The sequence below is a fragment of the Leptidea sinapis genome, chromosome 1, assembly GCF_905404315.1.
Source record: "Leptidea sinapis chromosome 1, ilLepSina1.1, whole genome shotgun sequence".
Classification (NCBI taxonomy): Eukaryota; Metazoa; Arthropoda; class Insecta; order Lepidoptera; family Pieridae; genus Leptidea; species Leptidea sinapis.
Window position 1 is genome coordinate 804,586 of NC_066265.1, and position 24,631 is coordinate 829,216.

Sequence of the window (24,631 nt, forward strand, 5' to 3'; positions counted from 1 at the left end):
TTAAAGAGACTTGTAATCGATAAATAATAAGCTGTTTAAGTCTATTTTTAAAATTGTTCTGTAATGATTATTGTAAAAATACTACACCTACCTAGGTGTTTAAAACTAAGCAGCTTCAGAATTTTTATTTTTATAAATTATGAAGTAGTTTAGAGATACTGATCGTGAATAAGGAAGAACTAAACAATAACAATTTATTGCTTGTTTGTAATTTGAAAGCAACCTATCAAAAATCTTACTAACTCTAACTTACTCTTTTTTTATGAAAATAAGGGACGAGACAAGCAGGACGCACAGCTAATGGTAATGGATACGCCCTGCCCATTATAATGCAGTGCCACTCAGGATTCTTGAAAAACCCCAATAATTCTGAGCAGCACTACAACTGCGCTCGTCACCTTGAGACATAAAATGTTAGGTCTCATTTTTCCAGTAATTTCACTAGCTACAGCGCCCTTCAGACCGAAAAGCAGTAATGCTAACAAATTACTGATTCACGGCAGAAATAGGCGCCGTTGTGGTATCCATAATCTAGCCGGCATCCTGTGCAAAGGAGCCTCCCACTTGTTTGCTGCTCAGGAAATCACTCAGAAAACAGTGGTTTCGTTGCTATTGAACTTACAAAAATAAACTATTTTTTTTACAAAACTTATCCATTCATTAATTTATTCATTGTTAAAAATATTAAAACATTCGAATAACACAAAACTACTAGTTTTTAATGCATTGTTTAGATTGTTGGTTAGTAATTGTTAATAAAGTATCGATAAACTAGAATTGTGGGGTATGCCCTATTTACGCCTTTATTTATTTTCGCCATTTTATTTAAGTATTTGTAATTTGTTATTCAGTTTAACGCGAGCTTTCGGAATGTGTGTACGATGTCTGGAGTGTCCAAGCGAGTGCTTTACGCAGATTGTTTCAAGTTTTTGTTGAAAAAGTTAAAGTTGTATTTATTAATTTAATTTTCGTAGAGTTAAAGTGAAATGTTTCAATCAATTTTCATTTCTTCGCTAATAATTATGTTATTGTTAAGAGCTTGTTTACGAGAAGAGAAGTAACAGCCAATTCGCCCCCGTGAGCTACGTTGTCGCTCCTCGGGGTCAAAGCACGTAGTCTAAACGTACTGTTTTCTAATTCAATTTTGATAATTAGTTTTTTTGAAAATTTCTTTTTTATAATTTAGGGATTTAAATTAAATTATTTATTTTACTATACTTCTGTGGACCAGTACGACTTGTATTTTCATTTATTTCGTATAAGCTGTTTCCATACTGTATATATCTAGATATAGCCGTTATTCAAAATACCTAATGGCAAACAGACGTGAATTGACTGCTTCCTTTTTCTATTTATTTTAATGGTTTATTATGTTTGGAAAATGTTCACCTACCTTTACTTGACAAAATAATTGTAAAATATATTTAATTAGTCATTTTGTCCCAATATAATACAAATAAATAAAACTTGCTTTAAATGAAAGTACTAATTATTCAAAAATATAACAGTTTGTCAACTTTTTATCGAAAGAAAGTCTGTGTAAAATAAAATAAAACACAATACAAAAAAATTGTACAAAGTATTATAGATAGTTTCGATACACTTCCCAAAATCATACTAAATATAGGCATTTTGCTACACGTAAAATAATACGCGCGGAGTCACACGTGTTACTAAGCGACATTCAACTGTAGAGAGCGACGGAACTGAAAATGAACTTTCTCACCCTAGGCAGACTTATTAATTTGTCCTAACAAAAGTAAAGATAGGCTTTTAGATTGGTATTTCTCTAAACTATGCCAATATTCTGATTTACTTCTGTATCACTCAAGACAAATTAATAGGGGAATAAATTCACTCACATTTTAAGCATGTTTATAGTTTTAAGAATCTTTTATTCTTTCGCAGTCGATGTTAAGATTATTCCTAACAAATCGTTAGTATGACCTAAATTATTTACATAACTGTTTTTTCAAAACAATAATATAACAATAAAAAAATTACTTTTATCATTTTTAATGAAACTTACAGTCTTATTTTCCCTGCCGTTAACGTTGAATATAGTATCTAAATTTATTGGCACATATGATCTGTTCAATGTCATCGAATTCATGCCATAATCGAAGTTTTCTTGCATCTGTAACAATGCTGTATCGATGCACACACCACTTGCTCCGGTGACTGACAATGAGCACTGAAACATAATAAAATATTATCTTATAGTTGGAACAATGATATCATAATTTTAGTATAGCGGTGAAGCGGAAAACCACCAAGAAGAAATAATGTCATGAGTTTTTTAATGAAACCGTGCAGAGTACGTAAATAAAAGTTTTTCTAACTCTATTTAGCCGAGTAATAGACATAACAAGTATTTATTTGTTTTCTTTTTAATTTAAACAATTAATATGCAAATAATTTATTTTATCTCTTAATTTGCAATTGAGTTAGATTTGGATCATAATGGAATCATCAAAAAAAAATGGTTCATAGCCTAAACTGTTAAATATTATTATAATGAAAAGGATGAAAGTATTTAAATGACAACAAAGCTTGGGTATGATTACCCTCAAGGATTTTAGCTCTTAATAACTCTTGCTAAAAATTATATAGGTATTAATAATTAATTACATACAAATTTAAACAATATGGTCAAATTGTAGGCAGAGATGTTTTAAATACTGCTAACCTAACAAGAATTGTTGATGATATGTGTCGTGTTAGTTTTATTTAATAATATTCGATACTTACATTTCTTAGCCAACCTTGAACACCACAAATCACAACTCTACATCCCTTGCCCTGTGTGACAGTTAATATTTTATCTTTAAAGGATTTATCGCGGGAATTGGCAATATGATCATCTAAAAAATTACAAAACGTTTTTATACTTATAAAGTAAAGTAAAATCGTCTGTGCGTATAGTATATTCTTTGTTATAATTGATGGATTCAGTGTTTTAAGTGATTCTTACGTATTTATAGCTCAAATGATTATTTAATGGTATCTATATTATGAAATCGAAAATTTATAAAAGAAAACTTTTTACAAAAACATATCATCTTAAAACATTATTCTTACATAAAACATATTTTAAACATAGTTTACCATTAAAAATATTTAATATCTTCAACATTTTAAAGAAAAAGGTGAAGATTTATGTTAACGTGTATTAATTAAATTTTCATAAATACAGGGTGGCGCAATAGGACGTGTATTTATTAAGTATAGGCTAAAAAAACAAATACAAAAGGTATAGTTGAAATAAAATATAGGATAATTAGGTAGGTAGTGACATGTAGTTTATTTTTTAAGAATAACATCATCTAAATGATAGCCCTCTCGAAGACGGCACTCCCCTAAACGCGAACGCAGATTTGTGAAAACTCTAGTCAATAAATCTGGGGTGATAGCTGTCATTTCCCCACGGATATTTTCCTTTAGCTGACTGATGTTCCTCGTATTGTTCATGTAGACTTTATATTTGAGGTATCCCCAAAAAAAGTCAGGAGGCGTCAAGTCAGGGCTACGTGGGGGCCAAGGGATATCACCTCTTTTGGAAATTAGTCTTGCAGGAAACATCTGTCTCACAACCGCCATAGAGTCATTTGTGTGACAGGTCGCTCCGTCTTATTGGAACCAAGTCCTCATATTCGCTATTCTCGATTTTCTGAAGTTCTGGAGTCAAATATCACTCTAACATCGCACCGTGTAACGGTCGGTCTTAACGGTGATGTTTCGTCTTCGTGAATCTTCAAATAAGAAAGGGCCAATAATTCCTTCGCTTGAGATTGCTGCCCATACCGTTACTTTCGGACTATGCAGTGGTTTTTGATGTTTAATTTTTGGATTGTCGTCGTTCCAATAGCGACAATTTTGTCCGTTTACGAACCCATTTAAATGAAAATGAGCTTCGTCAGAAAAAAGGATGTTGTCAATAGTGGAAAATCGACTAAGCATTACTTCAGCAAATCCCAACCTTGCTCCGAAGTCGGCCTCTTTTAATTCCTGTGTTAACTGGAAGCTTATATGGATGCAGTTTAAGATCTAACTTCAAAAATCGCTGTCAATTTCGTCGCGACATGTTTAAAGCCGCCGATCGCTTCCGAGTAGACACTGGCGGATTTTTTCCTACTGACTCCTTCACCCTCTCAATATTGTCCTAGACGTTCTTGGACGACCTTTTGCTGGTGTTAAACGTGGAACCGGTCTCTTCAAAACGTTTTATCCATATTTTAATTAAATTTGCACTCGGAGCTTCAGGTGTGTTAATCCATATTCAGAACAATACATACGCCTTGTAGAGATGTATGAACGACCGTTCTCGTAAAACGTGCGATCACAAAAGGCGTGACTCTTCCCTTCGAAGTGACACATGGTTACTAAAACTCCACGAGTGCCAGTATCCATTATCCAACTACGCTAGGCTCCCCCCGGCCGCGCACTGTTTACCCCGCGAAAAATGATGACTCAATATGCACGTTCTATTGCGCCACCCTGTATTACGGACCATAAATAGTCAGTCATAATATGGTAAATATCATGACTTTAAAAATTTTATTTAGTAGTAGATATTTAATAGGGTGGGTACCACCAAGCTGGTATTATTTAGGGGCATACATATTATTTTAATTGATTTTAAATCCAGCATCATATCTAATCGACTAATCCGTATGTTTTGAAAAAAAAAAATGTTAAACAAGACTTTTTCCTATTTATTTTATTTAATGATTTGATGTATTATTACTTTATTTGTTAAACATAATGTAATTTATATTTAAAGCTATGTGAGACATAGGCTCCTGAGTTAACGCCGGTGCTAACGCGTTTATTCCGGCACTCCTACTCAAAAGGCGTAGTCCCCGACTCAGGATCCCTGTTCAGATTCGCCAAACTACAGGCCTATAGCTATTACCTCCCTGTTCTTCAAAATCATGGACAGCATAACAAGAGGTCACCAGGCTATCTTCTGGTAGAACTAACACATAGATGGGTGACGGCTATATATATAGCGAAGGCCTTTGATCTTTCTTCTTCTTCCGGTACGCGGTCGCCATTCGCGGACTTTTGATGTGGTGTTGTATGAGAATAGCACCATCCAATCAGAAGATGGGAGAACCCATGACTGTCGTAAGAGGCGTCTAAGGTATACAAAGAACGGAGGATGAGCAGCAGCATTTTTTCCAAGAGAGCACCATCAACTGTGATCGCCCACCCGACAGCCAAGCGTGGCGATTATGGGAAAACCTCCCAAATAAAAAGATGATGAGCCATATACATTGGATTATTTCTCCAAGGTAGATGTCCTCGTTAACAATTTCGAGAATACAGTTCTTATTAACATTTATATAATTAATATATTACCATCAATACTGGGGAATAGCTCTTGTATGAATTGTTTCTTCTTAGTATCGCTGACTGTAGTAAAAACTTCACACTTGTAGGCCAAGGCGATAGTAATCACTGCTTGTCCGAGAGCCCCACTGCCACAGTGAACTAACACACTATCTCCAGGTTGCAGACTTGCCTTAATTGCCTGTTAAATTTAAAATCAGTTTAGATATTTCCTGGTCAGCAATTAAATCAATGTCTGTAGTAAAAAAAACATACAAGTGCGATTCGTAAATATAATAAAGTTAGAAAAATAGTACGTATATTATGTTTACTTCTGTATATGTTTGGGAAGATGTGCGTGGGGGTATATAAGTATGTGTGTTTGGGTGAGTGTGTGTGCATGATTATGGCCCGTGCTTTTTTAGGAATTGTTGTAGAATACAATAATAATCATTTATAAGGGAATTCTTCTTTAATTATTGCTGAAACTTCAATTAATAAATACATTTATATTTATTTGTATAACGAAATTTACAGCTGTTTGTATTACATAATATAGCCTATAGGTACGATAAATAATAAATATTACATTAACCAAAATAGTTCCTAACTATGCTTATTAGCATAGTGAAGTCTTTACACTTATTAAAAGTTAATTAATAATAAATAGAAAATTTAAAGAGCCCATGGCTTCATTGTTAATTTTTTTAACATAAGATTTAAAATTATACATATTTCATAAATAGATGTCTATTTGATTAAAACAGTCATTGTGTGCTGAGCAAGCTCTGATCAGAAATCTATTTATAGAATAAGTAGTTCAAAAGAATGGCACTTAAAATATTTTATTGGAGGAGCGATTACCTATCTTATAAAACAAATACGACTTGGTAGGAGTGGAGAGTCACCAAAGTTATCAAAGTGATCTTTGTGTTGAAGCCTTAACTCTAGAGTATATAATCGCTGCACGGACTCTGTAAATTTATACCCTAGTCTCTTTAAAAATTTATAGTGGATTTTATATTGAATAGGTAAAATATAAGGATTTCCATGCCGAAGAAACATATTCCAGATGGCTTCTAACTTAGGAGATGTATAACATAATGTGCGTTTTTATACGTTTAAAGTTTCTAGATTGTCGGGAATCAAAGCCTAGCATTTTGTAAGCCTTAGCTGTAATATTTTCAACATTATAAATAAATAAAAAAATAAAGGAAAAAAAACATGAGAGGCTAAATTCCGTCAACAGGAAAGTTGTACTTCTAGGTCTCTGACCTTTGTCACTCTTTCAATCGTCCTTCCGTCCACCTATTATTAGGTAGACGCATTCGATTAATAAATCCGTGCTGATTAGATATTCAATTGTAATGTTATTAAACTTATAATTATAATGGATGGGTTGTTTCTTTCGAGGATAAATAATAGCGTGATAAATACCTATATTTAGCTTTAGATTGTTTGCAGAGCAATGTTGATAAAATTATTTTACCCGTTCTGAAACTGCCGACAATGTTCAACAGAATCAACAGAAGAAAATATTTTTGTCATAAGCATGCAATAAAATTTTGGAATGATGAAATCAATGCTTCACGTTATTAATAAAAACGTTGAAAAGAAGTGGACCAAGATGAGAGCCCTGAGGCACACCATTTGGTCTAGTTACCATATACAAGTCTAGTTTTGTACCAGTTACAAATGTAACTGGTACAAAACTAGACATATTATTCTTTATTGCTGCGGCATGGGACCTATCGCGTAGATATGAGTATAACCATCTCAATAGGTCACCATTTATACCATTGTTATTAACTTTATTTATTAATAGATTATGTGGAATTTCGCCGAATGCTTTATAAAGATCAATATACACGGTGTCCACCATCCATCCCTTACATTTTTTACATATTTTGGGCATTATACCTATTCTTAATGAAATTTTAAAAATAAAAGCGATAGGAGTTGCTAGTTGTTTACGGCACTATTTGAAAAAAAAATATGAGTAACATCGGGACCAGTTCTCTTGGTACCGTCAACATTCATTAGATGTTTTTCAACAACTGAGATAGGAATATAAACAGAATTGTCATTACATCCCTTATCTTATATAGGTGACGTACCCATTGAGGCCAGTTGCAGGAGGTTCAAAAATGACTGTAAGAATGAGTTCAATAGATCAACTATTTTTTGACCATCAAAGCACGGATGCTTCTTCGCTGCCCGTCCCGTTTAGATCCCGATATTTTCCTCGGTATGTCTTATATTTTTATCATAGCAATGAACCATATATTCTTTGACTTTTCCGCTTGCAATCGAGAATTCCTTACAATTTCTTAACATTATGAAAATATGTTTATTATACCAAATCGGGTAATTGTAGTTATTTTAATCACTTTTTAAAAAGGATTCTACTGTACCAGTAATGTTATTTGTATCGACATGAATTGACCAATCAATATTCGATAGTTATGAGTTAATTTTATCATAGTGTGCTACATGAAAACGTCGTACCACTCGAGTCGCTAGGCGCAAACTCTACGTATAACTAATATTTCAATCGATACTGAAAGAGGGATAATGAGGTAGTTATAATGGGTAAACACGTTGCAACCAAACAATTAACTCAAGCAAAAAATGTCATAATTAAAGTTCAGCACTTTCTTGTAAAAAAAAATTCTCAAGGTCGCATTCCTCTATTGTAGTGATATAATATACCCAATGTAAACATTGAATGTAACTAATACATTCATTATGATATTTGCATATCATATCTTATAAATAATGATAAAATAAATTAATGCGCAGTTAAAATATCTTAGTAGATTCAGTGAACGACTGCATATTTTAAAACATAGATGTAATACAGCACTAATGCCTACAACAACACACTTTGACAAGAATAATTCTAACTATTTTTAGCATAATCATTGAATTTTACAGAATTATTAATAATAACAGGTCTCCTTACAAATTCCAACAACACAAGCAGCGGCCATATTACTTATACGATTTTTAACGACTCGTACAATTTCTTACCCAGCAATACGAATGGCCTTTTTCCTTAGCTAAACGCTTGGTTTCTCTCTGTTCTGTTTTTTATTTTTATTTATTTATTTGGATGCCAACGTGCATACAACTATCTTAATCTACGGATACATTTAAAAAATATATATATTGCTGTACTTTCCACTTACAGGCTAACTCGACATGCCTAATAGGTATAATATACATTATTTGTTTAACTAAAATTATGTTATGTTCCTTAAAGTTAAAGACAATTTTGAAACATCTAACAAAAATAAAGCTACAAGCAAAAGGCTGATAAAAAGTATTAATTAGGTACTTAAACAAGGAAAAAAACAATAACTGCGAACAATGACTAACCATCTTGCAGTACTTCCATATTATTTTTTTCTTTTATGAAACATATAAATATCTATGCCAGCTCTTTTAACCATATTGTTGTAGGTGACAACTATTCTAGACAAGGGGGCGGATCTGTCTAGATTCGATCTAGCTTATCTAGGCCTGAACGTTAGATTGTTAATAATATATGACCTAGCATTACGCTTTGGTACCGCCAGTCGAACCCTACTCAACAGATTATGGCAATCGACCCATCCATCTATAATAATTTTCAGGAAAGAGAGATCAATAAAGTCCCCGCGATCAGACAGTGACGATGCTTTGTAAAATTTTAGATGATCGGTGTAAGTGTTAACCTTTTTAAGTATTTTATCCTTGTATGCTAGGTGCCGTAAAATCTTCTTTTGGACTCTCTCTACCCTATCCTTATGTATTTGATAATTATATGGATTCCATGCAATAGAACAGTATAAAAGTCTGCTTCGAACAAGCGAATTAAAAAGTGCCAGTCTGATAGAAGACTTTCTAAAGGCCTTTTTATTCCTGATGATGAATCCCAATAATTTCAGCGAATTTTTAATTATATTGTCAATATGAGGTATAAAGCTTAATTTACTATCTACAATCATGCTAAGATCTTTTATTTGATTTACTCTTTCTAAAATATTATTTTTGATACTATAATCGATTTCATAGTTTTCAATTTTTCTATTGAAGGTGATGCTAATGCATTTCAAGTGATTTATTTTTAAATTATTGTGTTCGCGAGAGTAAGTTTATCCAAGTATATCCTTTGTATATTAATTGAATCATTTATGTTATTAATCGTACTGTACAGTACATCTTTAGGTCATCAGCATATAGTTGGAACTTACAGTACTTGAAACATTCAATAACATCATTTATAAATATTACAAATAACAAGGGCCCAAGATTGGAGCCCTGTGGTACTCCTGGCGTCGCAACAAATGTGTGGGACTGATATAATCCTATAACCACATTCTTTTTACGATTCGTTAAGTACTTTACGGGAACTACACTGGCCGTTTTCCAAATACTTGGGAATTCACCGTCACACACTGATTTGTTAAATATTAGTATTTGTCGTCTGGTCCAGGCCCTTTATTAACATCGAGGCCTTTTAATTGTTTTATAACGTCCTTTTTAGTTATATTGACGACGACATGTATAGCCGAGTTGTTAGCGATCCTACCTACTAAGCTAGCGGTCCCGGGTTCGAATCCCGGTAGGTGCAAGCATTTATATGATGAATATGGATGTTTGTTTCCGAGTCATGGATGTTTAAATGTATTTATGTATGTTTATACGAATTTATGTATGTTTAAGTAAGTATATTGTTTTAAATATATCATTGTCTTGTAACCCATAACACAGGCTATATATTCTTAACTTGGGGCAAGATAATTTGTGTAAAAAGTGTGTCAATATTATTATTATTATATTGATATTTCCTAATTGTGAGTTATCTAATGAATTTGTATTTATAGATGGTTCTGTTTTTAATTCTCTGTCTGACAATATGTACATATTTGAATAATGATTTGCGAATTGATTGCAAATATTCAAGCCACCTGTGAATGAGGAACCATTACGAGACATAAGAGCAGGATAGTCACATTTATTATTACGCATTTGTTGTACGTAAGAATGAAAAAAAAAATTGGATTTAATATAATACTATGTTCTACCCTTTCTAAATAATTTTTATAATCTAAATTAATAATTTTTTCACATCTTTCTCGTAATAACGTAAATTCAATTTCATCCATAGGATTATGATATTTTAGGTAGTTTTCTATATTTATTCTTTTCTGCTTATCTTTTAATAAGGTTTTTAGATTACCAAACAGGATAACAACTTTTATTATATTTTTTTTTCTTAGGTACAATTTTTTTAAATTATTTTGCGAAGCTCTACATAAAATATCGTCGTCATATCATTTACACTTTTACACTCATTGAAAAGAGACCACCAATTCAGGCTCTCAAGATTGTCATTGATGCCCTCATAATCAGCGTTTCCAAAATTATATTTTATGATCACATTAGGAGACAGTAAAGCTTCTTTATAATCTATTTTAAAGTTAATCAAGAGGCGGATGATACTTATCTGTAGGGCAAGCTGAAAAGTCACTTTATACTATTTTAATATTATTAAGGGTGCAGAAAACAAGATCTAATATTTTACCGTATGCGTTACATATGCAGTTATACTGTGATAGACTCGTTAGTGCCATAAAATCATTGATAATAGTAACTACAGGACTACTATTGGATGGGGTCATTCTTCTGCCGTGAGTATCTTCATAACTCCATGATTTGGATGGAATATTGAAATCACCAAGCACTATCACTGGTAATTGCTCATTTATAATAACACGTTCCACATTCTGTACGAAACCTTCAACAGTACCATATTTAAGCGGTGAAGGTATATACACTGCACATAGCGAAATAGTTATTAAGTTTAGTATCATATTAACCCGGAGGTCTTCATGCCTAGATTTATATTTATGGCATTTATATTTTCTAGAAATTCTTTCTTCATTTCTGTTTCTGCTTTGTGCGCCCGGGATATCAATATTACCTACGGTGCAGTTTTTTAATTTATTTTTAAAATTTGGAATGTATTTTTAGAATTATTGGCTTACGTGTTTTATGATCAACATCGTGATTGACCCCTACTCGGGTTACAAAATCTATATCGGTGTCTGTGTTGATAGTGAAATGCATTTTTAGAGATTTTACTAGGCCCAACAGGTTCTCGCTTTTCATCTCAGGAACTAATAGATCTGCTGTTAGAGATCTCATTCAAATTTGAACGAGTTGTTGAGCTCCTGCTTTAATTAACGATTATTTTCATTTAAATCAGATACCTGTGCATTAACTGATGAGATAGTAGTCCAGATGAGATGAGTCCATCAGCTGATCATTGACCTCGGTCTTGAGAGATTAGATGGATACTCGTAATTAATTAAACTTCGTATGAAAATGTTCCATAATAGCATACTAATTATAATAATAATAAATCATTTTATTTAATAGTCTAACATACATATTTATATAACTTAAATCTTCGTTACATTTTTTCGGCAATGTGAGGCGCGGGTTCGGTAACTTCCGGCGGTCGGCGACGTCCGCGATACTTGGGGAACACGACCCCCTTCGGCCACAGCTTCACGTCCAGGAAGGTCGAAATATGTTCTGTCGGGACGCGAACAACAAAAGAGTTAAAGTCTACTGCGTGACGCGTCACCAACTTTGAGACCGCCAACTGGAGCATTGTCTTTTCCACCAAGTACTGAACAATGTCAGAGGCCTTGGTGGTATAGTAAAAACGAGAGACGTAGATATACGTCGCAGGGATTACGACTAGGAGGCCTCCTCTTCTTCCGCTCCATCTTAATGAAGCCATCCTTGTCGGTTCGGCCTTTAGACACAGTTCTACAAGCGGATTCGTAGCGAGTGTGCACTTCTTCCACTTTCTGTCCTCAGCACTCACCGCTTTTGGGTTGCTGGCAAGTGGTAGTAGCATGTTGAGGTGTTGACGTAACTCGCTGGCGAAGCATTGCATGCCCCACGTCACGTGTTGATGTTGTTGGCTTCTGTTGACCTTCTAACAACTGTATTGTTGCGCAACGTCGCAACTTGAGCTTGCGGGTCTCTGATGTTGTTCTGAGATGCCTCTAATTTTAACACTAAATCTGCCAGGCTTGCCTTGAGGTTTGTGATGTCCTTCAGCAACCTGGTGACGTCAACATTGTCGAAGGTGGTAACTTGTTCAGGTTCCTTGCCACGAGAAACGGCACGTCGTCAGGATCAGTCACTTTCAGAATATTTATCATGTTCTGAAAACTTCTCTCTCCCTTTTCATCCCGCCTGCGGGACGGCATCTGGTCTGTTTTCATCAAAACCTCGCACAGGAGCGTCTTGAAATTGATGATCTCCTCACTCATGAAATTTGACGCACAGATCTGGATGATACTGATCTCGTCCATACTATCAATTACGTGCTGAAGGAATGCCAGCAATTCATTGGCTATGAGTTTTTCGGAACTCGTCATAATAGCGTACAGCGGCGGCTGCCGCGCATATCGCGAATATAAATTATATTCGTTAGTTCATGTACGTTACGGAGCGCGCTCGGAACTGAACTCACATAATAGAACTATAGCCGAAACGTAAATTCACTGGACTATTTTTCTAACCCGGCTTACACAAGGGACATTTCCAATTAATCTTATTCATGGGTAAGATTTTTTAAATTTAATTTTTACTTAACCTACGCAGGCGTAATGGAATATACCTTGACATGCAATGAATTTTATTGGCATTACCATTTATTATACCCCGGTGCAAGCTTTGCAATCAATATAATATTGACACACTCTACCGCGGGTGAGTTTTATGAGTTTATTAAAATTACATTGCGTCATAAATAAATAATAAAAATAAATGTATTTATCTACTAATGTCGGTACTTTCATATTAATTATATAATATGTTCAAAGATATAGAAGTATTTAATTACTCACAAGACAGTAATAGGCGAGGCAGTACGCGAGAGGAACCGTAGCTGCATCTTCCAAGGTCCACTGTTCTGGCACTGGCCACAACAGATTCTTATCAACTCGAATCCTCGTACTGAGGGCTCGCTGTGGCACCAGTCCCATTACTCGTGTTCCGCTGAAACGAACATGAAATGCTACTTAGATGAAAGAGCGACATGTCAAGTAAATTTCTAATATTTATCGGCGCAAATACTACAACACACCTAATATAAAAAACGAGAATAATAAAGTTTAATAATGTTACTCTAAAATTTGTTCATAAATCATCATTTGATTACATTTTGACGTGAAAGTATTGTTAAAAAGCAAGACAATATTTCCATCATTGTGATTTCAATACTTAATCGTAAACACATGCGCCGAGCCCTATAAATACGGCCACACTATCGACACCTCCTTTGTCTCGGCGCAAAAAAAAATATACTTGAGTCATTCGTGCTCGAGCTGTCGTATGGTACCGACGTTACTCGTGGAATTTACGAAGGTGAGCAAATACTAAGGTTTCTTTCGATATAAGAATATCACGTTTTCGAATCCCACATTGTCTATAAATGGTACAAATTAAATTTGTGTATTATTTCATGCTTGAAACAAATATTTCAGTTTGTAAAAGTAAAAATTAAACTCAGGATATTGTTGCTTAGTTATATATAGCGTGCACAGCATGCAAAATATTTAAGCTTCTTATGTTGCGGCCATATTGTCGCATTTAGGCGAGTTGAGTTGTCGCTACTTGCTATCATATTTTATATCATGTATATGCTTTTACAACACGATCCCAGAATATATTCAAAATTATTTTATTTATGTTATTCAAAATAATTGTATGAATAATACCATAGAATGGGAATTGAACCACCGCCCCCAGGCTATTTATATTTAAATATTGCAACAAAATTTTTATAAAAATCAGCACTCTAAGTTTCTTGCGCCCATTCTTCTCAGATCTTAGGTACTTTTAACTATGGGTGGTAGTTTTAAATGTCCATTGATTGATTTCAAATATTATTCTGAATAAAAGTTTTCAATTTGATTCTGATTTTACCAATACTTTTTTTTTTATTATACGGATAAATACCATGAAAACCTTTCCTATCGGGAGTATCAATCACATTGTCGCTGTTCTGAGTAAGTTTACTCAAATAAAAAATATCTAATCCAGCACAGACTTGTGCGTACAGTGCGTAATACTCAAAACCAAATACCACAGTGTCTGAAAAAGAAAGTTTTCAACCAGTCTGTGTTGCCATTGATGACTTACGGTACGCAGACGTGGTCCCTAACTATGGGCCTAATGAGAAAGGGCTATGCTCGGAGTTTCCTTGCGAGATCGAATCAGAAATGAGGAGATCCGTAGGTATCCAAACCAAAGTCATTGACATAGCACAAATGATTGAGAAACTGGAGTAACAGTTGGCAGGGCACATAGTTCGACGGACAGATGGCCGATGGGGCACTAAAGTCCTCGAATGGCAACTACGTACTGGAATACGAAGTGTTAGTAGACAAGATGGACCGACGATCTAGTCAGGATGACCGGAGTACATTAGATGGGGGAAGCACGGGAATGATCGTCGTGCAGATCTTTGGGTGATGCCTTTGTTGCTGGACAAAGGCCGCGGACGTCTTCTGATGATGATGATGATGATGCGAGAGATACTTCACAATTCAACAATGAAACATTCTCCAAAATATGTAGATAAAAGTATTTCAGCAATCAAGCCAACCAGTTAGAAAGATGATATTAACTTACTTAATAGTATGTCCACTAATATCCATTCCGAAGGCAATTTCATTTTTAAACGGCACAGTACCGGCCATTCTCTGCAAATCCATAATGTTCAAACCAGCATAAGCGACCTGAAAAATATAAAAAAAAAATTAACAAAAAACCAACCGACTTCAAAAACACTACTCCAAAACAATAGATATAATGTGCACTAAAAAGTATAAAAATAATGGCGTATATTTGTACAATCTAATTAATTAATCTAATTCTAGCTAAGATTATTGTTATTTTTGGAATCGGTGTCCTTCCGCCGCGACCTGCTCTCGCCTCTCGCCTCCTCACCATTCAAGCACATCTCACCTAAAACTATGTATGTACTTACAAGCCTATCTTGATGACACCGACTCCAATATCTATAATAATATATCTATTGTTTTTGAAGTCGTTTGTTTTTTTGTTAATTATTTTTTATTTTTTGGTTTTATGTGAATTTGAAGTACACTAACTAACAATTTGTCTAAATATGTGTAGAAATACTAAATTTTTCAATGCAGCAATAAATGTAAGCGCTTTGCAATTTGATTACAGACAGTTGGCAATACTGCCACAGATACGCACCCTTACTGTAAGTCGTTAAGGATTCCCATTGAATGTCATATTTGACTACGACAATTACTTGACCATAACTATGTTTGGTAGATATAAATATCCGGATAGCATAAAAAAGATTCGGCCGAGTATCGTTAATTTGCTCCTAACCAAACTATCTCTAAAGTATATCCTTTCCGATAAAAAAAGAATCATCGAAATCGGTTAGCGCGATATTGAGTAATTCGTAAATTTAAGATCCACTTTGCTGTAAGTATTTATAGCAAATTTATGACTTATGGTTTTCTCATGGATGTCATTGTCAGATCTAGACCAAATTACAATGGGACCACACGGGAGCACCAGCTTTCAAATAAAAACAGAATTATCAAAATCGGTTCACCCAGTCGAAAGTTTTGTGGTAACAAACATAAAACAAAACAAAAACAGGCGAATTGAGAACCTCCAACCTACCAAATTAGACTCCATAGAGGTGTATATATTTTGTTGGTAGGAGCGACTGGTTGCGCCACCGTGGTGTCCATAAGCTACCGAATTAGACTCCATAGAGGTGTATATATTTTGTTGGTAGCAGCGACTTGTTGCGCCATGGTGGTTTCCCCGTGATAAATAGCCCTAACATATTTCATATAGAGATAAATCATTAGTGAGGGTTTTTAATTCTTCATCAATAGCGAACAAAAATGATATCTAATCGTTTAGTACTTAGTGTTGCCAACTTACTATCTGACTGTTGACATTGTTAATAAGAACTTGAGCAATAATTGAATTGCCTAATTTAATTTATATTATATATGTAACTAACCCGCATTGTATTTAAATAGGTATGTAAAGTATATGCATGATATTGTGTAGATTAATATTATAGATAGATAACACATAGAAGTAATAGTAATGCGACATAAATATACATAAAATATACAAATGACATGATCTTAGATTAAGGATTGGTCTCCACTACACTCCAACTAGATACCGCACTACCTAAGTACAATAGCCTTTTTATCACGCCAACTATTAGATGCTATGGCATCTTTCAAATTTTGTAAAATATGATTCGTGTAATCTTAATTAAAATACAAAATATTCACTGTTGATAATATGTGATCCCAGTGTCTTTCTTATTTCTTGTAGTATTATTTTTATGAAGTTTTACTACGCAACCCGGCAGTTTAGTTTCAATTATTAGTAAAGTTTAACAGAACATGTGGCACGTCGACGTCACACATTGTTCGAGACTGGCTCGAGTACGCCCACTTCGGCGTAGTATTAGCTGCCGCACTTTGCGACTACGCCTGTGGTTTCTAGTTGAAGCGCAGCGGAGACCAATCCTTAATTTAAGGATATGATATTATACTTCTTTTTTAAATCAGTTAAAAATTATCACCAATGTGAGGTCGGAAATACACATAAATTTAATATTTTTACAAAAAATGCAAAATTTGGAATATAATATGAAAATAAGGCTACTTAACAATTAATACGTTAATAGTAAAACTATAGTACAAGCACTGTAAGAAACACCATACAATCTGTATGTATCACTTCGTACAAACATTCATTTAAATTCATCATTCTATATTTTAATTTGTTTATATATTCTGATCCGATTCATAATTAGTTATTAATATCATTACATTATATACCTTGTGATATTTGTAATGACACAAATGTATGAAAATATTTTTTTACCATTGCTCCTAAATGCATTTGCAAACTCCAAGTGTTAATTAGCCATCTTGATGTTAGCGAAACCAAGTTTTAAAAAATCCGTTGGGTAATAAAATATAAAAGTGTTAGAGAAAAATATAAATTATTACTATTAAAATACTATCAACCAAATCATGATTAGACGAAGATGTGGCATTAATAGGTTTTAATTAATAGGTTTAGGCAAAGTTTTAAAATCATCATCATTTGGGTCAGAAGGCATGACAATCGGTCCTGCGCTATCCTCACCCAAACTATTCCGGCGGTCTTGACTTTACTGCCCCAACTGTCCCTCGAGATATTTGCTCTTGCCACTGCTACTCCAGTTTCGCTCTCACCCAGGCTATGTCGGCGACTTTAGTTATCCTACGGATCTGATAATTTCTGATTCATTTACCTTAACATCGATCCCAGTTTCAGTCAAATCTGGCTGTTCAATCCACTGCAAGGACTCCAGATTACCAATCTGACGACAAGACAGCATGGCTCCTCGTAAATTGGGCGCTGATTCCCTTACGACTTTTAAATTTTCCGCCTTTATTGCCTGCGAATATATAGATATAATAATGTATTAACAAAACTGAGAATATTAACTACATATAAAAAAGACGAATTGAGATGCTCTTCACTTGTACATTCAGTTAAACTACTGTGTTAAAAATATATTAACTTAATAATAATAATGGTGTTAGACGCAACATAATAACGCAACATAGTAATAATTACAATAATTATACTAATACTTATTTATTTGCTAATTGTAATTATTTGCTAATCGAATTTAGAATTATTATCTGACTTTAACGGCAAACTAAAGGAGTAGACGATTTATTATTTATTATTATTTGCAGAGGATGGCTATTTGACTAGTCCTGATTGGGTCCTAGTAGCACCGCGTTCAGAACTATTAACAGCCACTCATACTTATAGCTCGTCGTCAAACCCTGCCGCGAGTAAACGATGGTATTAACTAAGTTTAACAAACTCTAATAACTCTAGCAAACCATGCAACTTACCTGAACTGGGTTCTTCAGACCCAATAATGATACCTCTCTATAAGGAGAGAAGGTAACTTTTTGGAACTTAAAAGATTCCATAAGAACACCACCGCATCTGGACAGAAAAAAAATATATAATCCTTCGTTTTCGATATAAACGTGTAATATGACTATACTATCAACTTATTATAATATCTAATCATTCTTATATTATATTTGATATTATGATCCTTTAATAGTATTGCAGACAAAAATGTGGATGTTACGTAAATCATTATGGGGCTCATAACTTTCCTTCAGAATAAGGACTCTCAAGTATTTATTACGTATTAAAAAACAACGTCAAATAAAGTGTATGACGTACCTTATCAAATGCGAGTTGTCAAAAACATTAGCAACAATAGATTCCGTTTTAAATTCTGCTTGCTCATTTACATCAATGAGAATCCTACTTATGAAATTCGGGAAGGCTATTGCTTCATTCTGTTGTTTTACAATTTGCAGCTGCAACATTGCATTTAAGAATGTCACCCAATTGTTTTTCCACTGTATTTCAGCTTGGGTAATCGAAGTATTTGCACATAGTATGCTTCTGAATTCATTCCTGAAAGATTGAACATTTTAAATCACAGAGGAAACATTTAATTAATTTTCAGACAAAGCAGGTAGACAACCTATTTAGCAGCAATTCGTGTCTTAATTTATTTCAGGTATCGATAACATGTATAGTAGACTACTGTATTATCGTACTCTTTACTTTAGATTACAATTAAAACGCCTTGATGCGAGATTACACAGTGAAACCTTTTTCACATTACAGCTTGATTTGTATAATTTGTTTTATCGTTAAAAAAGTGTACATAGTAAATAATAGTATTTATGGAAGACGAGATCTGGCGTAGAACTAACGCAGCAGAAACAGAAACCATAGCATTATCAAAATTGTGATTGGAAAAGAGACGGCTAATGAATACACCATGCGTTTTTGCATAATTTGATATCAGTGAGACATTTACTTGTAAAACCTCTATTGTCAATCGATTTATTGCTAAAAATAGCTCTTATTATATTTATTCCCATACAGAAATGGGGTATAACTATAAATCTGCTAGTATATAAGCAGGATCATCATCAAAATTCCATGTCCAGTCTTTCACAAACGCGGCATTCGCAAGTAAGTTCTTGTTGCCCACAACCACTTTGTGGAAGCAGCTGCAGTATTTTAAAATCGACATGACTAACGGCCGTTCCCAATATTCAGTCTATCTCTTACTTGAGATAAAAATCGTAACTATCATTGACTTTTCTGTCCCAATAAAGTTATCGACGGTAACTCATATACCCTTATTCGTACACGCTGTCAGTCAATGGGACGACGTATAGCTTACCAGCGACAGAAGTTTGTATGGAAATTTCAATTCACGCGTCCCAATATAAGGCGATAAGAATGACTTATCGGGTATATTGGGACAGCTTCAGATTATTGACAGTAGAAGTTAGTAATTTATCTCTATCTGTAGATAGTATATTGGTACCGGCCGTTAGGGACCTCTAAGCTTAAAGCATACTCCAAACTTCCAAGGATGGCAAGGTATCCTGAGCTCAGTTCCCTTTCCCGTTTTTTTCTTTTCAAAAAAAAATTATGATGTATAATGTAATATGGTGCTTTAATAAAGTCGTAACTGCACTGATGGTTCTTATTTGGGTTTTATAGTTTTATTAACAGTCGTAGTAATCATTCTATAGGTCCATGATGTATTGAATTCATGTGGTACTCACTTATAACTACAACCCTTTATGTACAATAGTTCGTAGATGTCATTCAAGTTCAATATTCTTGTACTCGTTTCTTCAGAATGTCTACTGAATGCTCTGTCCTTGTCATCTTGGTATACGCTTATGAATCCTGTAGCAACTTGCGTTCCTTCATGAGTTACCTAGAGAATTCATAAAATCTTTAGTCCTTTCTTTCGTTTCTTAAATTTAAGTTTATTTTCAAATAGGCTGATAGTGCCAAGTATCAATTGTCAAATATTAAGCTGGGTACTCACTTAGAGACGTAACACTAAATGTATCTGTATCAATTAAATACTTAGAAGCTCAACCGATCGTTATCGCTGGTGCATGTTGATTGCTACAATACTAGGTAGCATGTTACACTGCCAAACAAATGAGTCCCCAACTTTATATAGTCATTAAGAAATTTTCATGTAAATAAAAAAGTGTGTGTGTGTACTTATGTATGAACACAAGAAGTTATACTTCTTTGGCCTAGCCAAGCAAAAATCGTTAAATTATTTATTTCTCGTGCTATTCTACGTTTGTAGAAAGAACAATTTTGTAAAAATCTTGCAACGATGGCTTTGACAATTAATTATTATATAATGAATACGGCTGTACGGGCTTGAACCCTTTGCCTATCCTAATAATGGACGAAGATACCAAAAAAAATAACGAATGTCGCAAACGTCAACTTCACCCTGTTACATTTGTGTTACAGTGGTGCGCGCGCATCTTTAAATTTCACTCTCATCATTTTTCATAACGCACCTATAGAAGTGTAACTTCAAAAAATACTCTAATATGTTTTTTCTGTTTCTTTTATATTTAATACCTCAAACCGTCCATTCCCTCTGTGAAACGACGTAACTAGTTTGAGCTGTTTTTGATTATGAATAATCGGTTGCGCTAAAAGTTGAACATTGGTGAATTGCACTGATGTAGACCTTCGGTCATCACCCGATAACATAGTTAATGTGTCCCATACAGACACCAATACTGCGGAGTAGGGGAAAACAGTTTTTCCTGAAAATAATATTATACATTAAATTACAATTATTGGGGTTGAGCAGGTTATCAACTGTAAAGTAGATTCTGTATTTACGAACCATAACGTCACTTGAACGGTTGGCTCAGTTGGAAGAGCGCTCGGACGGAACCCAAACTGTCACGGGTTTGAGTCCCGCATCGTTCATAAATTTTGGTTACAAATTAAATTAATTAATCCCAGAATTGAGGGATATCGCTTTAAATATAACAAATTGTTTAAATATTATACATTGTTTTTCAATGCATTAAAAAAAATGTTAAAATTTTAACAATGTTCCCCTTATTCAAAGATTTATGTTTATCACACCCCAACTGTAGTGTATTTTCCATATAATAATATATTTAGCTTTTGTAATCTGTTTATAAACAATGACTTACATCTGTCTATTTTACTCGTATTAAATTTATTCAGTTATTATGAAATATATTACACTTTGTTCTAAATATTATGTTAGTAAAATACTATAGGAGGATATTGAAGAACTACTAACACGTTTGGAAATAATCAGCCTTGAATTCAGACTGACCATCAACAGAGTTAAAACCAAGATGATGATAGTAGACCGCGTAAATAACAACAGGATAGAATTTCAACACATTGCCAACTGTGAGGTGGTGCCAACCTATACCTATCTTGGTTCTACTATCTACAATACCAGGGGTTGCGAGCTGGACATCCGAAGGCGATGTGCTATAACCAGATCTGCGGTAGAGAAGCTCAATAAGATCTGGAAGGACAGAAGTATCACCAAAACCACCAAGGTTCGACTTACGAGGTGCCTTGTGTTTCCAATCTTCCTCTACGGGGCTGAAACCTGGAGACTTCAAGACCACCGCAAAATTGATGCCTTAAAGATGTGGTGTTGGACACGACTCCTGAAGATCCCATGGACGGCTTTCCGAACCAACAATTCCATCTTAAAAGAACTGAAGATAAAAGAAAGGCTATCGTCGACTGTGCAACTACGAATTCTGAAGTTCTTTGGCCACATCTCCAGAAATGAAGGATCGATTGAGCGGTTGATAGTGCAGGGCAAGGTGGAGGGGAAAAGAGCGAGAGGACGATCACCCACGCGATGGACGGACCTTATCAAAACGGTGACCCAGACACCTGTTGTGGATGCTCCCGCAATGCTGCAAACCATCAAAAGTGGAGAAGCATCGCGAGGGAGGCAATGCGATCCATAACTGTGGAGACCAACGGTGACTAATGTTGCGTCATCTTGGCAACCACGACCACTCTGACAAGAGTGAACGATTGAGAAGAAGAAAATACTATTATCGTCTGCAATACTGCCACCGCCTCGTATTGAATTTTTGAGAGACCCTCTGTTTAGATATATAAATGAGTAAACAATACTCAACTTCCGACCGAACAGTTAGGTTCTCAATTGCGGGCGGCACGACACACTACGTAATAATCATGACTTCGACAAAGAAAGGCAACTCAAGAGACAAAGTTTTAATAACCAATATACATGTTGTTTAAAAATAAATTACGTTAATTTTGTTTTCACAATTTTGTATCAATCTTATTTCGTATTACTGCATTGATTGTATTAACTAAACGGGATACTACGTATGCTGTAGTTCTCTGACCGTATTCTTTCTGGCTTTTACCATTTTGTAAATTTGATTTGCTTGATTGAGTGTTTGATCTAAGTTTCTATCTATTACAATCTAAGTTTTAGTGTTTGAATAAATGAAACTCATAATTTTTGTTAGTTCCTTTCATGTTTCTTAAAAAAAAATATTTTATGCAAGTTTTCGATATTATTTTTGTAAGTTCTACCATTCGAACTAAAACCATAACTTACTATTGTAGCGGCCAATGTGTTGTAAAGCAACAGTATAATTTTATAAGGTAGAAAGCTTTTAATTAATTTGATGTTTTCGAGAAAAGCTCTAAGCTTATCACAAACTGAATTTATATGGGGTGCCAATTAAATTAATGGTCTATGATGAACCTCCTGTTTGCTGCCGTTGCCATATGGTAACGGCAGTCTCATGCCGAGACCACCGTTTAGTACTCTATTATAAAGTTAGCACAGAAAACATTTGATCCAAGATGTTATGTGTGTGTTGTAATTGAGTAGATCCTAGGACAAATGGAAATACTAGGGTCCAAATTGGGGTAAAAGCAAATGAGACTACGTGCTTTTAGTATTTGGGTAGTATAAATTGTTGATTTTATGTACCGAGATTGAATTGAATGTCATCTGCACATAGGTATGAGGTACAATATTTTAGTAAACCACAGTCACGTCATTAACGTTATCAATAAAATGAAGCGGACCGAGCATCGATCCTTGGGCTGTGCCTTCAGTGACGGGAATAACTTTGCTAGAGGCTAGATGCACTTTAATTAATATGATCCATTTTCAAGGTTATTTCCGCAATATTGAAGTAGATGATCTTATACCGGAGTCTTCTAATTTGTTTATTAAGCAACCATGATCTAAGGTATCAAAAGCTCAGAAGAAATCGATAAATAGTGCCAACACACGCTTCCTATTATCCCAATCGATAAATTAAGAATCTACTAAAAGAATTGTCATATGCAATTAGCCAGAGTTTTCACCAGGAAGATTAAGTATTTATTTATTTAAAACATTTATAATCTAATTTTGGAGAAAAATCTAAATAAACAGCCGGAGTAACGAACTATTTCTTAATTCCTAACATCTTTCGCAGGTGAGGTTAAAAGGCACGAAAGGCACATATTATTTTCTTAAAATTGATTTCTTAAGAATTCTTTTTGATGTCACTTCTTCCACTACCCCCGCTTTGTAAATAAATGGCGCTCTGAGAGAGGCGAAGTGGCGCAAGAAACACTCCAAGAATTGTTCGTGCGCTCTTTTTATTAAATTAAACAATATTCTAGTGTCATTGTTATTGCTCTAAAATAATCATAATCTAAAGAACTACTTACTAGAAGAAGAACCTAATTCGGTCAGAGGACAACTACCTTATGCAAATGAGAGCATATGTTTTGTATTACGATAAAACGAAAATATCAAAAATGTTGTCGTGTTAAGTCAAATGGTGCAAAAACAAATCATGGGCATTAACTGAATTCATAATGTATTTCTAGATGAAAACAAAATAACTTGAAAATGTTGTTGTAGAATAAAAAATCCTATCTAATCATCATTATCCTAACCTATCAGTATTTTAGAAATGTAAGTATCTTTCGCCAAAAATTAAATTGTTACCTTAACACCTTGTTAAAAATTTCTTACCTTGTATAACATGGCCTGACAAGTATTTATGCTCATCATCGAATAGAGAAACGATGCTTTTGTAACACGCTGTTCTCTCTCTATGTGCAGATACATATAATGGTACAGTCCTAAAAATATTAAAGACATGAACTATACGGTATTTGTAATCAACTAAACAGTTATTTACATTTGATGAACACACAATGTGTTAAGAATGTTGCCTACCCAACGTGGTAATATATA

General features: G+C 34.3%; 1 protein-coding gene across 1 annotated transcript in view; it reads right to left on the minus strand.

Annotated features, from left to right (window-relative positions):
* Positions 1-2,044: 2,044 nt before the first annotated feature.
* The window catches only part of LOC126979623 (fatty acid synthase-like), a 46,485-nt gene continuing 23,898 nt past the window's right edge, over positions 2,045-24,631 (minus strand). The window contains exons 18-27 of the mRNA XM_050829059.1: positions 24,407-24,516; positions 20,950-21,140; positions 20,115-20,272; positions 18,700-18,939; positions 18,354-18,450; positions 17,735-17,881; positions 15,043-15,149; positions 13,254-13,404; positions 2,752-2,864; positions 2,045-2,194 (exon numbers count right to left, since the gene is read on the minus strand). Of these exons, the coding sequence (XP_050685016.1) occupies positions 2,814-2,864; positions 13,254-13,404; positions 15,043-15,149; positions 17,735-17,881; positions 18,354-18,450; positions 18,700-18,939; positions 20,115-20,272; positions 20,950-21,140; positions 24,407-24,516 (1,252 nt within the window). The 3' untranslated portion in view covers positions 2,045-2,194; positions 2,752-2,813. The remainder of the gene's footprint in view (positions 2,195-2,751; positions 2,865-13,253; positions 13,405-15,042; positions 15,150-17,734; positions 17,882-18,353; positions 18,451-18,699; positions 18,940-20,114; positions 20,273-20,949; positions 21,141-24,406; positions 24,517-24,631) is intronic.